Source organism: Bufo bufo, chromosome 2, assembly GCF_905171765.1.
Source record: "Bufo bufo chromosome 2, aBufBuf1.1, whole genome shotgun sequence".
In the NCBI taxonomy this organism is placed as follows: Eukaryota; Metazoa; Chordata; class Amphibia; order Anura; family Bufonidae; genus Bufo; species Bufo bufo.
The window spans coordinates 163410356-163427189 of NC_053390.1; the positions used below are offsets into that span (position 1 = coordinate 163410356).

The 16834-nt window shown below is 41.2% G+C and overlaps 1 protein-coding gene across 2 annotated transcripts in view; it reads left to right on the forward strand.

Moving 5' to 3' along the window:
• CAMK4 (calcium/calmodulin dependent protein kinase IV) overlaps window positions 1-16834 on the forward strand; it is a 356965-nt gene that overhangs the window by 144889 nt on the left and 195242 nt on the right. For both annotated transcript variants that reach the window (XM_040421616.1, XM_040421617.1), the window contains exons 3-4: window positions 14993-15055; window positions 15840-15922. In XM_040421616.1, the coding sequence (XP_040277550.1) occupies window positions 14993-15055; window positions 15840-15922 (146 nt within the window). The remainder of the gene's footprint in view (window positions 1-14992; window positions 15056-15839; window positions 15923-16834) is intronic.

The following is a 16834-nucleotide window of genomic DNA, read 5'->3' on the forward strand; positions in this document are numbered from 1 at the left end:
TTGAAGCGGTGTATTCAATCACTGCACCTAAGCAGCACACTGGTGCTGGCGCATTTATCCACAGAACTGGTGTCATTACGACAATATACCTTTGCACGCGGTTCTATACTTGAATACCTACGCATTGACGCAGAGACTGAGTGTGGGGCATATGTGGTATATGTATTTGTATGTTTGTATGATTTTAGGGGTATGTTCTTAAAATTTTAACAAATTAAAGTGTATAATCACTGTCACTGCCGTGGTGGTCCCTTTTGTGAGTGCCCCCCCATACTTGCTATAGTATGATAATGCTATTGTTCTTTGATAAAGATGCCCACAAAAGAGCATTGTGATGCTGTAATTGAGTCTTCCTTCTCTGGTCACTGGGAATGGTGACCAAAAAAGTCAAGCGAGACTGTTTGCTGGGCTAAAAGTCAAAGCAGAAAAAGAAGTTAAAGAGCCAGGAGAGGAAGCAGTGTACAGAATATTCATATTATATTATATATGTTATAGGCTAACCTGTGATACATTTTTATGGTAGTGTCCCTTCAAGTGAACAGGTTTGTCTGCAGTTCTCTGGGGAGAGTCATTCCGTAATTTTTGACTGATATGATTTGATTTTTAAGTCCAGTGATTACAGTAAGACATACCTGGCTGATGAGGCATAATAGGCCAATGTAAATGGTTGAAATGTCAAGCTACAAAGCAGCAAAAATTATATATATATATATATATATATATATACACTGCTCAAAAAAATAAAGGGAACACAAAAATAACACATCCTAGATCTGAATTAATTAAATATTCTTCTGAAATACTTTGTTCTTTACATAGTTGAATGTGCTGACAACAAAATCACACAAAAAAAAAAATGGAAATCAAATTTTTTATCCCATGGAGGTCTGGATTTGGAGTCACCCTCAAAATTAAAGTGGAAAAACACACTACAGGCTGATCCAACTTTGATGTAATGTCCTTAAAACAAGTCAAAATGAGGCTCAGTAGTGTGTGTGGCCTCCACGTGCCTGTATGACCTCCCTACAACGCCTGTGCATTCTCCTGATGAGGTGGCGGATAGTCTCCTGAGGGATCTCCTCCCAGACCTGGACTAAAGCATCTGCCATCCTGGACAGTCTGTGGTGCAACGTGACGTTGGTGGATAGAGCGAGACGTGATGTCCCGGATGTGCTCAATTGGATTCAGGTCTGGGGAACGGGCGGTCCAGTCCATAGCATCAATGCCTTCGTCTTGCAGGAACTGCTGACACACTCCAGCCACATGAGGTCTAGCATTGTCTTGCATTAGGAGGAACCCAGGGCCAACCGCACCAGCATGGTCTCACAAGGGGTCTGAGGATCTCATCTCGGTACCTAATGGCAGTCAGGCTACCTCTGGCGAGCACATGGAGGGCTGTGCGGCCCTCCAAAGAATTGCCACCCCACACCATTACTGACCCAATGCCAAACCGGTCATGCTGGAGGATGTTGCAGGCAGCAGAATGTTCTCCACGGCGTCTCCAGACTCTGTCACGTCTGTCACATGTGCTCAGTGTGAACATGCTTTCATCTGTGAAGAGCACAGGGCGCCAGTGGCGAATTTGCCAATCTTGGTGTTTTCTGGCAAATGCCAAACGTCCTGCACGGTGTTGGGCTGTAAGCACAACCCCCACCTGTGGACGTCGGGCCCTCATATCACCCTCATGGAGTCTGTTTCTGACCGTTTGAGCAGACACATGCACATTTGTGGCCTGCTGGAGGTCATTTTGCAGGGCTCTGGCAGTGCTCCTCCTGTTCCTCCTTGCACAAAGGCGGAGGTAGCGGTCCTGCTGCTGGGTTGTTGCCCTCCTACGGCCTCCTCCACGTCTCCTGATGTACTGGCCTGTCTCCTGGTAGCGCCTCCATGCTCTGGACACTACGCTGACAGACACAGCAAACCTTCTTGCCACAGCTCGCATTGATGTGCCATCCTGGATAAGCTGCACTACCTGAGCCACTTGTGTGGGTTGTAGACTCCATCTCATGCTACCACTAGAGTGAAAGCACCGGCAGCATTCAAAAGTGACCAAAACATCAGCCAGGAAGCATAGGAACTGAGAAGTGGTCAGGTCACCACCTGCAGAACCACTCCTTTATTGGGGGTGTCTTGCTAATTGCCTATAATTTCCACCTGTTGTCTATCCCATTTGCACAACAGCATGTGAAATTGATTGTCACTCAGTGTTGCTTCCTAAGTGGACAGTTTGATTTCACAGAAGTGTGATTGACTTGGAGTTACATTGTGTTGTTTAAGTGTTCCCTTTATTTTTTTGAGCAGTGTATATATATATATATATATATTGTGACGCAGTGAGAGGTTTGGTCTGGGAAAACAGGTATTTTCCTCCCAGCATGGGCTGCTGGGCTGATTTACAGCCAGGTGAGGTCAAATACCGGAGTGGATTTTAAATGCCGGATTTTTTCCACTTTGAAGTCGGCCCTGTGTGCGTCACCTGTTTTGGTGATGCCCGACTTCAATAGGGAGTTCGTAGTACAGAACGATGCCTCCGAAGTAGGCCTCGGTGCTGTACTGTCTCAGGAAGTCAACGGGGAGGAGAATCCCGTTGTCTTACTCAGCCATAAGCTCACCCCAGCAGAGATCAGGTACAGTATAGTGGAGAGAGAGTGCCTGGCTATCAAGTGGGCACTAGAATATCTCCGCTATTATTTATTGGGGAGAAAATTCAGCCTGGTGACTGACCGACCACTCCCCTCTCAAGTGGATGAGCAAGGCCAAGGACAGAAAAGCCTGGATCACCCGATGGTTTCTCTCTCTACAAAACGTTACCTTTTCGGCGGAACACAGGGCAGGCCGGTTACAGGGAAACTCGGATGCCCTGTCCCGGGTACACTGTCTGGCGTGTGCTCACCTCCTCAGGGTTGAACAAAGGGGGGGGGGGGGTATGTGACACAGTGAGAGGTTTGGTCTGGGAAAACAGGTATTTTCCTCCCAGCATGGGCTGCTGGGCTGATTTACAGCCAGGTAAAGTCAAATACCGGACCGGATTTTAAATTCCGGTCCGGGTTTTGGCAGCACCTGGCTGTCCATAAATAGGCAGCTGGGCTCAGAAGCCAGGTCTCTGTGTTGGGATCTGGGAGCCTTGTATCTGGATGAAGGCTTGCTACCTGTTTGGCTTGAAAACAGGCTTGTGCTGCTGTCAGCAAGGACTCTTTGAGGCAGAATTGCTGCATTGTGTGAATTACCACCAACACCGCAAGGTGACTTTTTGTTTGAATATGAATGTTTGTTTTGTCACTTTCCTAAAGTGTGAATAAAACACTGAACTGTTTGATCCAAAGAACTTGTTGTTGCCTCTATACTGCATCCTCTAATCCTGTCTACCAGATTGAGTCCCCACAATATATAAAATTAGAATTTCATGATCTTGAGAACATCTATAAAAATGCAAACACCTTTAAGCTACCGTACTATAAGAAATAGCCAGGTTGTGAATTATACATTTGGAAACAGCATGAAGGAAGACTAACGTTAGTATTTTCGCTGTTGCAGAAAAGGCTTAGTAGAAGTTGAGAATTTATTTGATAAAACATAATGAAGTGCTTAGTTCAAAACGTGGTAGGCTGAGAAGTCCTGTGGATATCTGCATTTATTCTTTTTGTGTGCTGGTCATAAATTTGCCCTGGATTCATGGGTAGTAGATGTAATGGGATCTGCTGTGTGTTGTGTCATTTAAGTTTCAATTAAAAAACAGCAAGTCCTCTCTTATTTCTGTATACTAAACTAATAGACGGTAATAACCTTAGTGCAAGCATACCTACCACCTAGATGTCCTTGTCCTGGTAATGAAACCCAACGAGTGCAATTTGATTATAAGGAAAAATGGATAAGTCCAGTGAAAGCTAAGAAAATACTAAGTTTCATCTAGCATATAATAAAAAAAAAACAACCAAAAAACCCTGCACTGCCCTCTACACTCTACTGTCCACCACTTGGCATCCCCTAATGATATGGTGGACTGTATCAAGCTGACCTGAGTACCCCGGGGTGACTTCAGCTATACATTTCTCCTCTAAAACCCTTTATACTCACTTTTGCTGTATCTTTATCCAATGTCCTGTCTCCACCAATATTTGTTCTTACTGTTTTATTATAGAGACAGATGATGCCTGAATCCTCTACTTCTAAATGTAAGATAACATGATATTATAAAATAGCAGGATCTAAGGCCCCTTTTACACGAGCGTGACGGATTAGGTCCGGATGCGTTCAGGGTGCGTTCAGTGAAACTCGCACTATTTTGCAAGCAAGTTCAGTCAGTTTTGTCTGCGATTGCGTTCAGTTGTTCAGTTTTTTCCGCGCGGGTGCAATGCGTTTTGATGCGTTTTTCACGCGCGTGATAAAAAACTGAAGGTTTACAAACAACATCTCTTAGCAACCATCAGTGAAAAACGCATCGCACCCGCACTTGCTTGCGGATGCAATGCGTTTTTCATGCAGCCCCATTCACTTCTATGGGGCCAGGGCTGCGTGAAAAACGCTGAATATAGAACATGCTGCGATTTTAACGCAACGCAGAACTGATGCGTGAAAAACAACGCTCATGTACACAGACCCATTGAAATGAATGGGTCAGGATTCAGTGCGGGTGCTATGCGTTCACGTCACGCATTGCGGAAAACTCGCTCGTGTGAAAGAGGCCTAAAGGTTCCTTCACACAGAGCAGGCAATTATTAGGAACAAGCCATTTAATAATTGCCTGCTCATCAGAAGAGATAAGAGCTGCATTAAATGCAGCTATCATCTCCTGTGTATGGGGAGTAGAGATGTCGCGAACATAAAATTTTCCGTTCGCGAACGGCGAATTTCCGCAAGTGTTCGCGAACGGGCGAACCGGGTGAACCGCCATAGACTTCAATAGGCAGGCGAATTTTAAAACCCACAGGGACTCTTTCTAGCCACAGTAGTGATGGAAAAGTTGTTTCAAGGGGACTAACACCTGGACTGTGGCATGCCGGAGGGGGATCCATGGCAAAACTCCCATGGAAAATTACGTAGTTGATGCAGAGTCGGGTTTTAATCCATAAAGGGCATAAATCACCTAACAATCCTAAAATTTTTTGAACAACGTGGTTTAAAACATCCAGTGTGTGTATACGATCAGGTATGATGTTGTATCAATCAGGTAGTGTAAGGGTTACGCCCGCTTCACAGACATTGACAGACCAAACTCCCCTTTTAATGCACCGCAAACAACCGCAAACAGTCCATTTGCCCAACCGCAAACTCCCCATTTGCACAAGGTTGTATACCAAGCTAGCCATGTCCCGTTGATGTCATTGAAGGTTTCTTCCTCCACCCAGCCACGTACAACACCAAGGGTCCCCGAAAGGTGAATTGAATTGATTTTTCGAACGGGGAGATGGTTAAAAAAACGCTGGCTCCCTCCCCTTTGTTTGAATCCACGGTCACTGCGTCTGTGCCGTGCAATTTACTGTCACACCCGATATGAGTGGTATTTTCTGTAGTACTATTCTCATCAGTTTAATCTCTGTTACGTCCCCAATCTGGGGTCCATTTATTAAATAGATTTTTCGAACGGGGAGATGGTTAAAAAAACACTAGCTCCCGCCCCTTTGTTTGAATCCACGCCACGGTCACTGCGTCTGCGCCGTGCAATTTACTTTCACACCCGATATGAGTGGTATTTTCTGTAGTACTATTCTCATCAGTTTAAATAGAATTTAATCTGTGAGGTATTTGTGAGTGAGTGACACCCTGTAACGGAATAAGTGGAGGCCTAGCCACTAGCCAGTGGCCACAATACAGTCTGTGTGGGCCTGACACACACGGGCTTGCAAATGTGATTATATCACAGAAAAATATTAAATTGAATTTTTTTTATCTGAAAGGTATTTGAGTGAGTGACACCTTGTAACGGTATAAGTGGAGGCCCAGCCAGTGGCCACAATACAGTCTGTGTGGGCCTGACACACACTGGCTTGCAACTGTGATTATATCACAGAAAAAGATTAAATATAATTTTTTTTTATCTGCGAGGTATTTGTGAGTGAGTGACACCCTGTAACGGTATGAGTGGAGGCCTAGCCACTAGCCAGTGGCCACAATACAGTCTGTGTGGGCCTGACACACACTGGCTTGCAACTGTGATTATATCACAGAAAAAGATTAAATATAATTTTTTTTTATCTGCGAGGTATTTTCTGTCACACCCTGTATAAATGGTGTGCACACAGTACTGTCTGTGACTGAGCCTGCAGCCTCTCACACACGGGCAGGCAACTGCAATATATATATATATATATATATATATATAAAAATAAAGCAGACTGATGAACCAGCCCTGAAAAGGGCTTTTTGGGGTGCTGTCAGGACGCTGTCCTTACAGCAGATGAGTCTGTGGACACAGAACACTGCCCTAGCTAACGCTTTCCCTATTGAATCAGCAGCAGCAGCAGCACTGTCCCTCCTCTCACTGAGAATGCAGCTTCCGAATGAATCTAAAATGGATGCTGTCCAGGAGGTGGGAGGGTCTGGGAGGGAGCGTCTGCTGCTGATTGGCTGCAATGTGTCTGCTGACTGTGAGGTACAGGGTCAAAGTTTACTCAATGATGATGTATAGGGGGCGGACCGAACATCGCATATGTTCGCCCGCCGCGGCGAACGCGAACAAACTATGTTCGCCGGAAACTATTTGCCGGCAAACTATTCGGGACATCTCTAATGGGGAGCAGCGATCATTACTGTCAGGCTCAGACTTGTCCACAGGGAAACAAGTGAATCCCGTAGGGCCCTGAGCCAAGGTGGGTCCCTACTCCCTCTGAACAACTGCCACATGGCACTGTACACTGACTATACTACATATACATAGGCAGTAGACAGCATCTCAACTAGCCTATCTCCATATAAATAACTGGGTAGATTATTTAACAAACTACCCAGATTATTGTTATAAATGCAATTGGGTGGCATAGAAGACTTCTAGGAACAGTGACAGGCCAGCCAGTATGCTCTTTCTTCAGGCCTTCTTGGTGTCATTGCATGGTCCCCATTGTAAATGGTCTTGCTGATGCCTGTCACTGTGTGAGCATAGCTTCCTGGCTCAAACAGCTAAAAGGGCCCTAGACCAAGGCAGGAGCCAATTGGCTGGATACTTACAGAATCTCCAAGAAATGAACAGTCTGAGGCACCATCTAGGCAGCAGTCTAATCCTGAAAAAAACATATGTGTTTGCATAGTTAACAAAGGATGGGGGGGCAGGTAACATTGTTTCTGGCCAGTAGGCCCCTGTTTACACAGCGCAATCTGAACATTTGCTCATTCATTGGGTGATGAACAGCATCTTACACAGGACCGTTATCAGGAACGAGCATACCTAGGATTGCTCCTTCCTGATAATTGCCTCAATTGTTGGCCCACGTAAACAGACTGTATTCCCATGGTCATTTTTTTTACTACAGTATGTCGTGTTTTCTCTTAACTTCTTGTTTTTTCATGTCACATTTGAAAAGTCAAGAAAATAACTGAAAAAAACACCAGCTCTGCACCAGACTAAGGAACATAACTATCTTTCCTCTACACATAGAGGAAAGGATTCTTTATAGTAAAAGCGACTTTGATGAGTCCTGTTCCAAGACAGAGCAGATCTTTTAAAAAGGACCTAGACATTTATCACATGACTAATGGCACTGAGAGTTACAAATACAGACCTCCCAAGTGTCCCTTTTTTGAAGGGACAGTCCTACTTTTGACCCTAATCCCTCTGTGCTCCTTAAATATCTATCTTTCTCATCTGAGGTATAGATTTGCATTATTACATTTAGAATATTGATCCAGAAAGTGTTTGGTTCCTATCTGTATTTTATAGCCCATCTTGTGTGCCCTAAAAAACCCCACCATCAGCTCATCCGAGCAGAGGGGAGAAAGACATTGCCAGACACCTCAGGCAGCAGCTTATCTCCCTGTAGAACAAAACGATCAGGCCTTGAAATTCAAGGCACCTGATTTTTTTTTCTCTCCTGGCATCATCTGTTAGGGCAGAATCAGGAGCTCCCCATATGCAGATGGTCAGATAGCCCCTAGAAAACAGTGGATTTAGCCGGCAGCAGTTGGCCCACAAAAAAAATACATTTTTCAAACAGCACCTGGATCTGAATGCTTTTGTAACTGCATATAATTAAAAATGTAGTCTAGCCACTGAGTTACTCAATAAAATGTATCTGTATAGCACCACTTGCGGTTTGGTCTTTTCTTTATTTGTCGTTCCACCTGGCTGAGTTGGATGCACATGCTCAGTTCCATCCTCCAACTGCAACCAGCTGTATGTACTGTTGGTAGCTGTGACAGTTACAAAGAGAGAGCTGCCGAAAGGGACTGGGACAGGTGAGGGAAATATCAACAACAGAACACCTAACTACAAAAAAAAATGACACTGAAATGCAGATTATAAATCTATCCAAAATTCTCGATTCGGAACATGAAAGCTTGATATGGAAAGGCCTATAATTTACCCCAGCACCATATTTTGACTGTTTCATGTGGGTTAAGGATGTTAACCTGTTTGCTATAAAGCTAGCATTACATAAAGAATTTAAAAACAAAGACAAAGAACCACAAGAGACCTCTAAAAAAGAGGAACAAGCAATAAGAATTTTAGAGGAATTACAAAAAGAGAATACAGGTGAATTTATAATTCCCTCGGCACATTTCAGTACGCTTACCCCTCAATCAACATTTACCCCTCCCTTTACTAGTATATTAGTATGCTAATATACAAGCATTTGTAAATCTAGTTACAGCTGATCTTGAAAATAAAAAATTAAAAGCTAACTAAAAAAGAAAAAGATGCGCTGCATGGATAACAATGATTTAAAGATAAAGCCCTCAGATAAGGGGGGAATGTAGTGGTACTGAATATAATTGATTATAAGAAGATGGTCATGGACCTCTTAAAAGATAACAGCACATATAAATTATTACCTGATAATCCAACTATATAAGATACTCAAGAACTCAAAAGCATACTATTACTGACAAAAGCACAAAATGTACTAAAGAAGAATACAGGGTCCTTTTCAATCCAAAACACACTATAGCAACGTTTTACGCCATCCCAAAAGTACACAAAAAACGACATCCGATTCCTGGCAGGCCTATCGTGTTGGGCAACCAAAACCTTTGTGAAGGTATCAGTAGTTATGTTAATCAGGTTATATTCCCATTTGTGCCCTGTCTCTCTTTGTACTTAAAGGACACCAAAGATGTTTTGGTCAGGCTACAGGGTATACAAGTCAGCAAAACTACGCTAATTTCAAGCCTTGATGTTGAGGTATTGTATACAAGCATTCAACACCACTTGGGACTAGAAGCAATTAAGTATTATCGCAGCACAAAGGGAGTACACTTTCAGGAGCACAAAAATTTTGTTCTCACATTGTTACAATTTTTGTTAACTCCCATTTATATTACGTATTATGATATTTAGATTTTGTGGGAGGGCACTGAAAAGGATTTTTGTTCAGTTTGTAACAGTCCTTAAAGCTTGAATTTTCTTGACTTAAGCCTTACCCTGGAGCCTGACGGGAACATCTCAACTGAAGTATATAGGAAGGCCACATCAACTAATAGCCTCCTACATTGGGAGAGATATCACTCACTTGGCCTCAGGAAATAATTCCTGTGGGCCAATATTTGCAAGTAAGAAAGTATTGCTTGAGTGATGAAGCCTTCCAGAGAGTGAATTACTATACAAAAGTTTCCTGGCACAAGGTTACCCTAAAAAAGTCCTACACAGGGCATATAACAGAGCAAAATATACTGAGAGAAATAATCTCTTACAGAACCAACAACAACAAAATATGAATACAATAGTACGGTGCATTGACATATATGATGTACAACACGAACAAGTAAGGAAAATATTAAAACGACATTGGCAAATTCGGAGAACTGATCACAATCTGAAAGAGATAATCCCCCAAAATCCAGTCATAACGTAGAGAGAGGAACAAATATAAAAGAAAATTTAGTGCATAGTCACTTTTAATGGAATAGGAAAAAGACAAAAACAACATGGCTGTCCACTAAGGGCTTCTACCCATGTGGAGAGTGTATGTTCTGTTGTAGAATGATATCCATTAAAGAATTTATAAGTCCAGTTGACAATAAAAAATACCAAATCAAACAATATATAAACTGAAATCCACTGGAGTAGTTTATGCCATTAAATGTGGGTGTCCAAAATTATATATTGAAAAAACTATACAAGAATTGAGGAGACGAATCTCAAAACATCTGAGTAGTATTAATACAGAAGCCTTGTCGAGACACGTGTTAAATGTACATAAAGGAGAAATTACCTCTTGGGATTTTAAGCAACCTAAAAAGTGGTCCCATTGTGGTATTATGTAATTGGGATATACCATTCCTGTCCCTTACAGTTTTTCTTGTAGTATCCACCTAGTTCTTGCTTTTTATAGTCTTTCTAGTTGTGTTCATTTAGTTCCTTTAGTATATTGGGAATATAAATGAACACACGTATACATATGATTTATGTATGAGTATATGTGTATATATATATATATATAATATTTTGCTGTGTATGGTTTGCCCTTAGCAGACGTCCTTTAGAAGATCTGAAATGACTAATAATGAATAAAAAATGAAGTTGAGATTTCCATTTTAAGTTTGAGATGAAAGAATTATTATAAATAAAAAATAAAATTAATCCATAAGGTGATTACTTTATTATAAGTAATTCTAAAATGATAATAATCATGTGGCAAATGCGAATCTATCTTTAATATATAATGGTATCAAAACTATTACTGTACACAATTAATGGATATTAATTCCTCATATGGTGATAATTTTATTACAATCAATTCAAAAATAACAATAATTATGTTGTAAGTGTAAATCTACAGTGCTTTTAATTTATATTTATATCAGAATATATATTTTAATATATATTTATATCAGAATTGCTATTATACATACGGTAACCTATAGAAATTAAAATCATGTATAAAGATAAATTAGTGAATCAACATGATCCATTATAGCTAAAATGATGAAAATCAGGGACATGTACATATAGAAGGATTATTATAACTAGAGATGAGCGAATCAAATCCCACGAACTGGAATTCCATCCGAATTTCAGGATAAATTTGATTCGCCTCGAAGCAGAATTTCCTTCTACTTTGTGTAAGCGAATCGATTTAACCTGAAATAGTATAAAAAACTAAAAAATTCATTCTTACCTCCTCCATTTGCTCACGACAGGCCGCAAGCAGACATCTTGATTGAAGAACTCGGGCGAAATCCCGTGCGTGGTGACGCTAATGCAGCTCCCTGTCATTGCACCCACTACTTACAAAAAAATGCGCTTTATGGCGAAGTAATTCACATGATCCATTATAGTTAAAATTATTAAAATCAGGGATATGTACATAGGAGGATTATTATGATAAATAGTAATTATCAGTTATGATAAATAATAATGAATACTCAATTTAGCTGAATATAATAAATGGAAGGTGCTACTGGGAATACACTGTATGCAGCATATAATTAATTGAACCTTTAGGGTCCATTCACACGTCTGCAAAATGGATCCGGATCCGTTCTGTAACGTTGCCGAACAGATCCAGACCCATTCATTTTCAATGGGGCTGGAAAAGATGTGTGCTGAAGAAGGTCCTTGTGGACCGAAACGTTCAGTACATGAAGTATATAAAATGGACATTTCACTGGATCATGAACTTTGGATGTGGAACTGTATAATAAATGTTTGTGTACATGAGCACTTAGAAAGGGATTGTCATGTACTATATGATGTCAGATTTTCAATTTTTACATTAATCATAGGATAACCCCTTTAAGCTAGGGGCCACCACCATTCCTACAGCTGTGGTTTCTGCATATGGTAATGGAAACCAGCTTGGGACAGTCAAACTAAAGACCAAGTGACTATTCATCTTTTTCATATGAGTGTGACACTTCCAAACATCTAAAAACAAACTTGTTCAATTTTGTGTGGCTACAGAAGCTGTTACATATATATTTGCAAATCAAACAAATTACATGGAAACAGCTCTTTTTAGATTGCCTTTGTTATTCCAGTTACGAAAATTTGGAGCTGTGTGCTGATACTGTTTCTAAGGAAGTAAGTATAATGACATGAAATGTAAAATGGAAAGCAGCTGGAAGTGCCTTAATAATACCAATGAAGAACATTGCAGCATATGAAAAATCTCATTCCTGATTGCTTTGGTTTGCAGGATAGCCAACACAATTGTAATTCTGATCTCGTAAAAGCTTATACAATGTATCTAACTCCTTCCTTGAGTACTTTAATCATGCAATGCTATGTCTTCTGAATTGTGTATCAAGAGGTTTCTGTCTATGGTACTGCGGATTATACATTTTTTGTGTTAAATGTAGTATTAAAGGGCGTCTGTTTCCAGGTTCATGCTGCCCTGTTTGAGGACAGCATAAAATAATGAGAGAGATTGATGATCGTCAAGGGTCACTTACTTTTTTGCTATAATTTTCTTTAGATCTCTGTTGACCAACTTTTGCTGTTCCCGAGCACCGGAGTCTTTTCAAAGTAATGCATGTGCTTTGCAGTCACCATATTCATGAGCTTCCGGGTGCCCGGTGTCCTCACCCACACTGATTGGCAGCTTTCTCCCTATTCAGAGTATAGAAAGAAATCTGGCGTTCTTCCATATTTTGTTCCAGTGTTTGGCTAGACCCTAGTGAAACACTGGGACAAAATAGGTATTAGTGTCCCGAATCAACCTGCTTATCAGACAATTATCATCAAAAACTAATTGGGAGGAATTTATCATGCCCTGCACACCAAAGTTCTGCCTCCAAAAAGTTGCAGAATAGGGGTTTTGAGACTTTTTGGGCCAAGCGCAAAAATGTTGAGACTTTGCATTTTTACACCACGCCAGTTTTGAAATGGGAGTGGGAAAGTGTTTGCTGTTAGCTATATTAATGAGTCTCACTCCAGATTTATCACTGAGACTTTTTAAAAATTGCCAAAAAGTCCCAAAGTCACTACAGTAGGAGGGTGGCGTAGAAGAAATGGAGTAGCATTACTAGACAGAAGAGGTAGGTTTAAAGCTGCACTGGATTTAACAAACACCATGCAACATTTGATAAATTTGGTGCAACTGGGCCAGTTTTAGTAGACTTCTACAATACTGACCCAGATTTACTAATCGTAAAGATGGCATAAGCTTAGAGAATCCAGGCCTGCACCAGATTTATCACAGGGGCTCAGGCTGGATGATAAATGTGGTGCAGGGAGAGACACTTTTCTCTGTCTCTATACAAACTATTAGTTGTCTGGAAATGTAGAAACCCTAGAGGCACTTTATTTTACATGAGAAAATCTGTGTCACTGACTTCAAATATTACCCTCATGATAAATTCCCTCCAAAGAGGAGTCCTGTGAATGCATTTTACTGCTGGTTTGTGGGCGCACATCATCACAATGCAAGTGAGTATGTTTTTTCTTTGTTAGGATGGGTTCACACCAGTACCACAATCCCTTATGTGGAAGCACCAAAGCCCTTCAAATGAGAGTAACAAATTGTGCTTGAGGAAATCATTCACTATAATGGGATCCTTGGGTTTCTGCTGCTCTATATTGTCCTGTATTTTTGATGGAATCTGTGACAGACGCTCCTAACAGAGCCTCTGATGCAGATGTGAACACTGCCTAAAACTGTTAACATTTTTCACAAAAGTCTAGTTGACAAACCTATGACCACCATTACAGCTCAACAAGGGTTTTCCTGGAGTCCTGAGTGTTCTGTAGGGACATAGGTCAGGGGACCAGTTAAGCGACTTAAATACCATTCCCTTACTGCGGCCGCTCATCTGGTGGATCGCTATACTGACTGCTGCCGGTGACGCGTCCCGGTCACCTGGCAACCACGTCAGACGAACAGCGCATGTCCAAGCGCGTTCAATACGCGGTGACGTCATCAATGATCACCGCATCCCAGGGAGAGAGCCAAGCCTCGTTTTAGGATGGCGATCCTTTTAAAAGACCAGTGGCTTCTATTGGTAAGTTAGGCTTATCATCGCCTGTGCATACTAGGCCCCTAGTCAGGGTGGATTGTGGCTACCATCATATGCCACAATACCGCCCCCATCTTGCTTTTTTTGAGCTGACTCTTTATCCAGACTCAGCTCCAATATCATTTGGGATCCGAAGGTTTGGGGCCATTACATTACAGCCGACACCACGAATCCCATTTATATTTGTGCTCAGCTACCCATGTTTCCCCTGATGAGTCCTTCTTCTGAAGGAAAAACGTGCATGTAGGGATAGATAGGAGCAGGGCGTACTAGGGCTTTCTATTTCAGGGCAAGGTTCCTGACAGGGTCGCCCTTAGCTCTGCTGTTAGGCTGCTACAAACATCTAGCTATCAGGGCCAGAGCAGTACCCCCCCCTTAGCGCGAAATTAGGGACATCTCCATTTTTCCCTGCCATTCTAACATCACCACGTCATTTGTACCCAGGGATAGCTTCTATTTCCTATTTAGCTTCCTTCCTGGGATCGTGGAGCTCTGGAACCTTCCGGGTTGTAGTAGGACAATTGGTTAATCATAGGTGCCGCCGTGCACCACTTCTTTCCTACTACAATCTTTATGTAACGTGTTTTGTATATTATATATTTTCAGGGATACCTTATATTATTCATGTGTATTAAAAGTTACGTTTTAGAGTTTACATATCCCATATGATCGCCTTCCCAGGTTGTTTTGACTGAGAGGAATGCCAGCATTCAACTATTCACTGCATTATCTATGAATACGAGTGGCCTTGGCTGAAATGCATGAGCTCTATATATTGTGATAATGTTAACGATAATTGTCTGAAGATGTGTAGCTCTATTGTGTATGCTCAATGATGACTCTTGTTGCTACATGTGTTGTTCACCATCTTCTTGTACCTTCCTACCAGGTAGATAAGAAAATTGTAAGAACGGAAATTGGGGTCCTTCTGCGTCTATCACATCCGAATATTGTAAGTGAGACATTATTCTAATCAAACTATTGCAAAATAAATCTGGTTAAAATGTCAGTTAGATGAACGGGTTTCAAACTCAACCAGAGCTGAGGAGGGGTCATTTCTTGGCACTGTGATACTGTATCGATAATATTTTTGTACAATTCATTTATAAACCTAAATTATAAAATTATGAATTAAACAGTGGTAATATCTGGGGTACAAAAGAAATTCCTTACAGCTGTCTTAAAAGGGTTGTCCCAACTTGTCTCCTATTCATAGAGTAGCGGATAAGTGTCTGATCGGCAGGGTTCTGACCGCTTGGGCCCCCACTAATCACTAGAACGGTGGCCCATGATCCCCGTGTGAATGGAGCTACAGACACGCAAGCATGTCCTCCGCTCCATTCAACTGTATGGGACTGTCAGACATAGCAGAATATAAGCGCCTATCTGACCACAGCAGCCCCATAGAGCTGAATGAAACAGCAGCGCGCATGTGTGACCACTGCCCCATTCAAATAGGGAGCATGATCGGTGTGGGCCTCAGTAGTCAGAAACCTTCCGATCAGTCACCTGCCCTGTGAGTAGGAGATTCTTAAATGGACAACTTTGTATGTAGTCTGGAAAAATGGAGATACAGTGGTCTTTTTATTAGCTGTGTAGACACAAAATGATAGGAGATTTTTATATGGAACATTTTGCAAAGTTCCTTTGTTTTTTTTTTATTTTAGATGAATCAGAGCAGTTAAAATAATTGCAAAATTATACAAAGACGTTAAAGCTATGTAATTTATTTATAGATAAAACTGAAGGAGATATTTGAAACCCCTACGGAAATTAGCCTCGTTCTCGAACTGGTGACTGGAGGAGAATTATTTGATAGGTGAGTGATGAGCAAAAGTTCACCACGTGTTCACAATTGTTTTTTGTTCATAAGCAGATGATGAAAGTAATAAACCAATCTAAGAACCACTCACAATATAAACATATTAGAAGCTGAGCTTCGATATGAGCAAATCACAGCGCCCCTGGGACTGAGACCCTTAGCAAAGTGCCTTCTATTGTTAGAAAGTCTCGGGCTCCTGATAAATGCTGGCTCCATAAGAGATCATAAGCGTGTCTCTCAATAAGATTGATGTGTTTTGGTCTCAGAACAGAGAGATGCAAATTGTGCTGTCTTATTGATTCCTGTTAAATGTTGAATTGAGAAAAAAAATGGTACAGCTGTCTGTAAATCCACAGCCCCACATTTATATTATCTTAGGATTTAATGCAATCATTATGGTTCACTTACACAGAAATGGGCTTGATTGATATATTTTCATTGGATTATCTTATTGACTTCTTGGGAGTGGGAGATGATATTTGAAAAAACTACCCTGCCTCATACATGTCCATTCCATTCAGTTGTGTAGAATAGCTTTTCTTTCATTTGCAGCAAATTTAGGAATGGAATCATGACTGAAATTTCTACAATAAGGCCTCTTTCACATGAGCGTGTTCAGTCTGGGGATCACGCTTCATGTGATATGCCAACTGGAAGCAGGAATATTGGCCTGATAGGGAAGGGATATTCCAGTTTTTATTTTTTAATGTATTTGTTTATATAATAGGAAATCATACAATTTTCGAATATACATGTATTCAACATTCAGAAAACATACCTTTCTTATATCAGGCAGTTGACCCCTATGTACAGTAGACTGGTATAACGCCTATGTACAGTAGACTGGTATAACCCATGGGAAACATGGCATCAGTCAAGGGACAACCTACACATCATGTAATTTCTAAC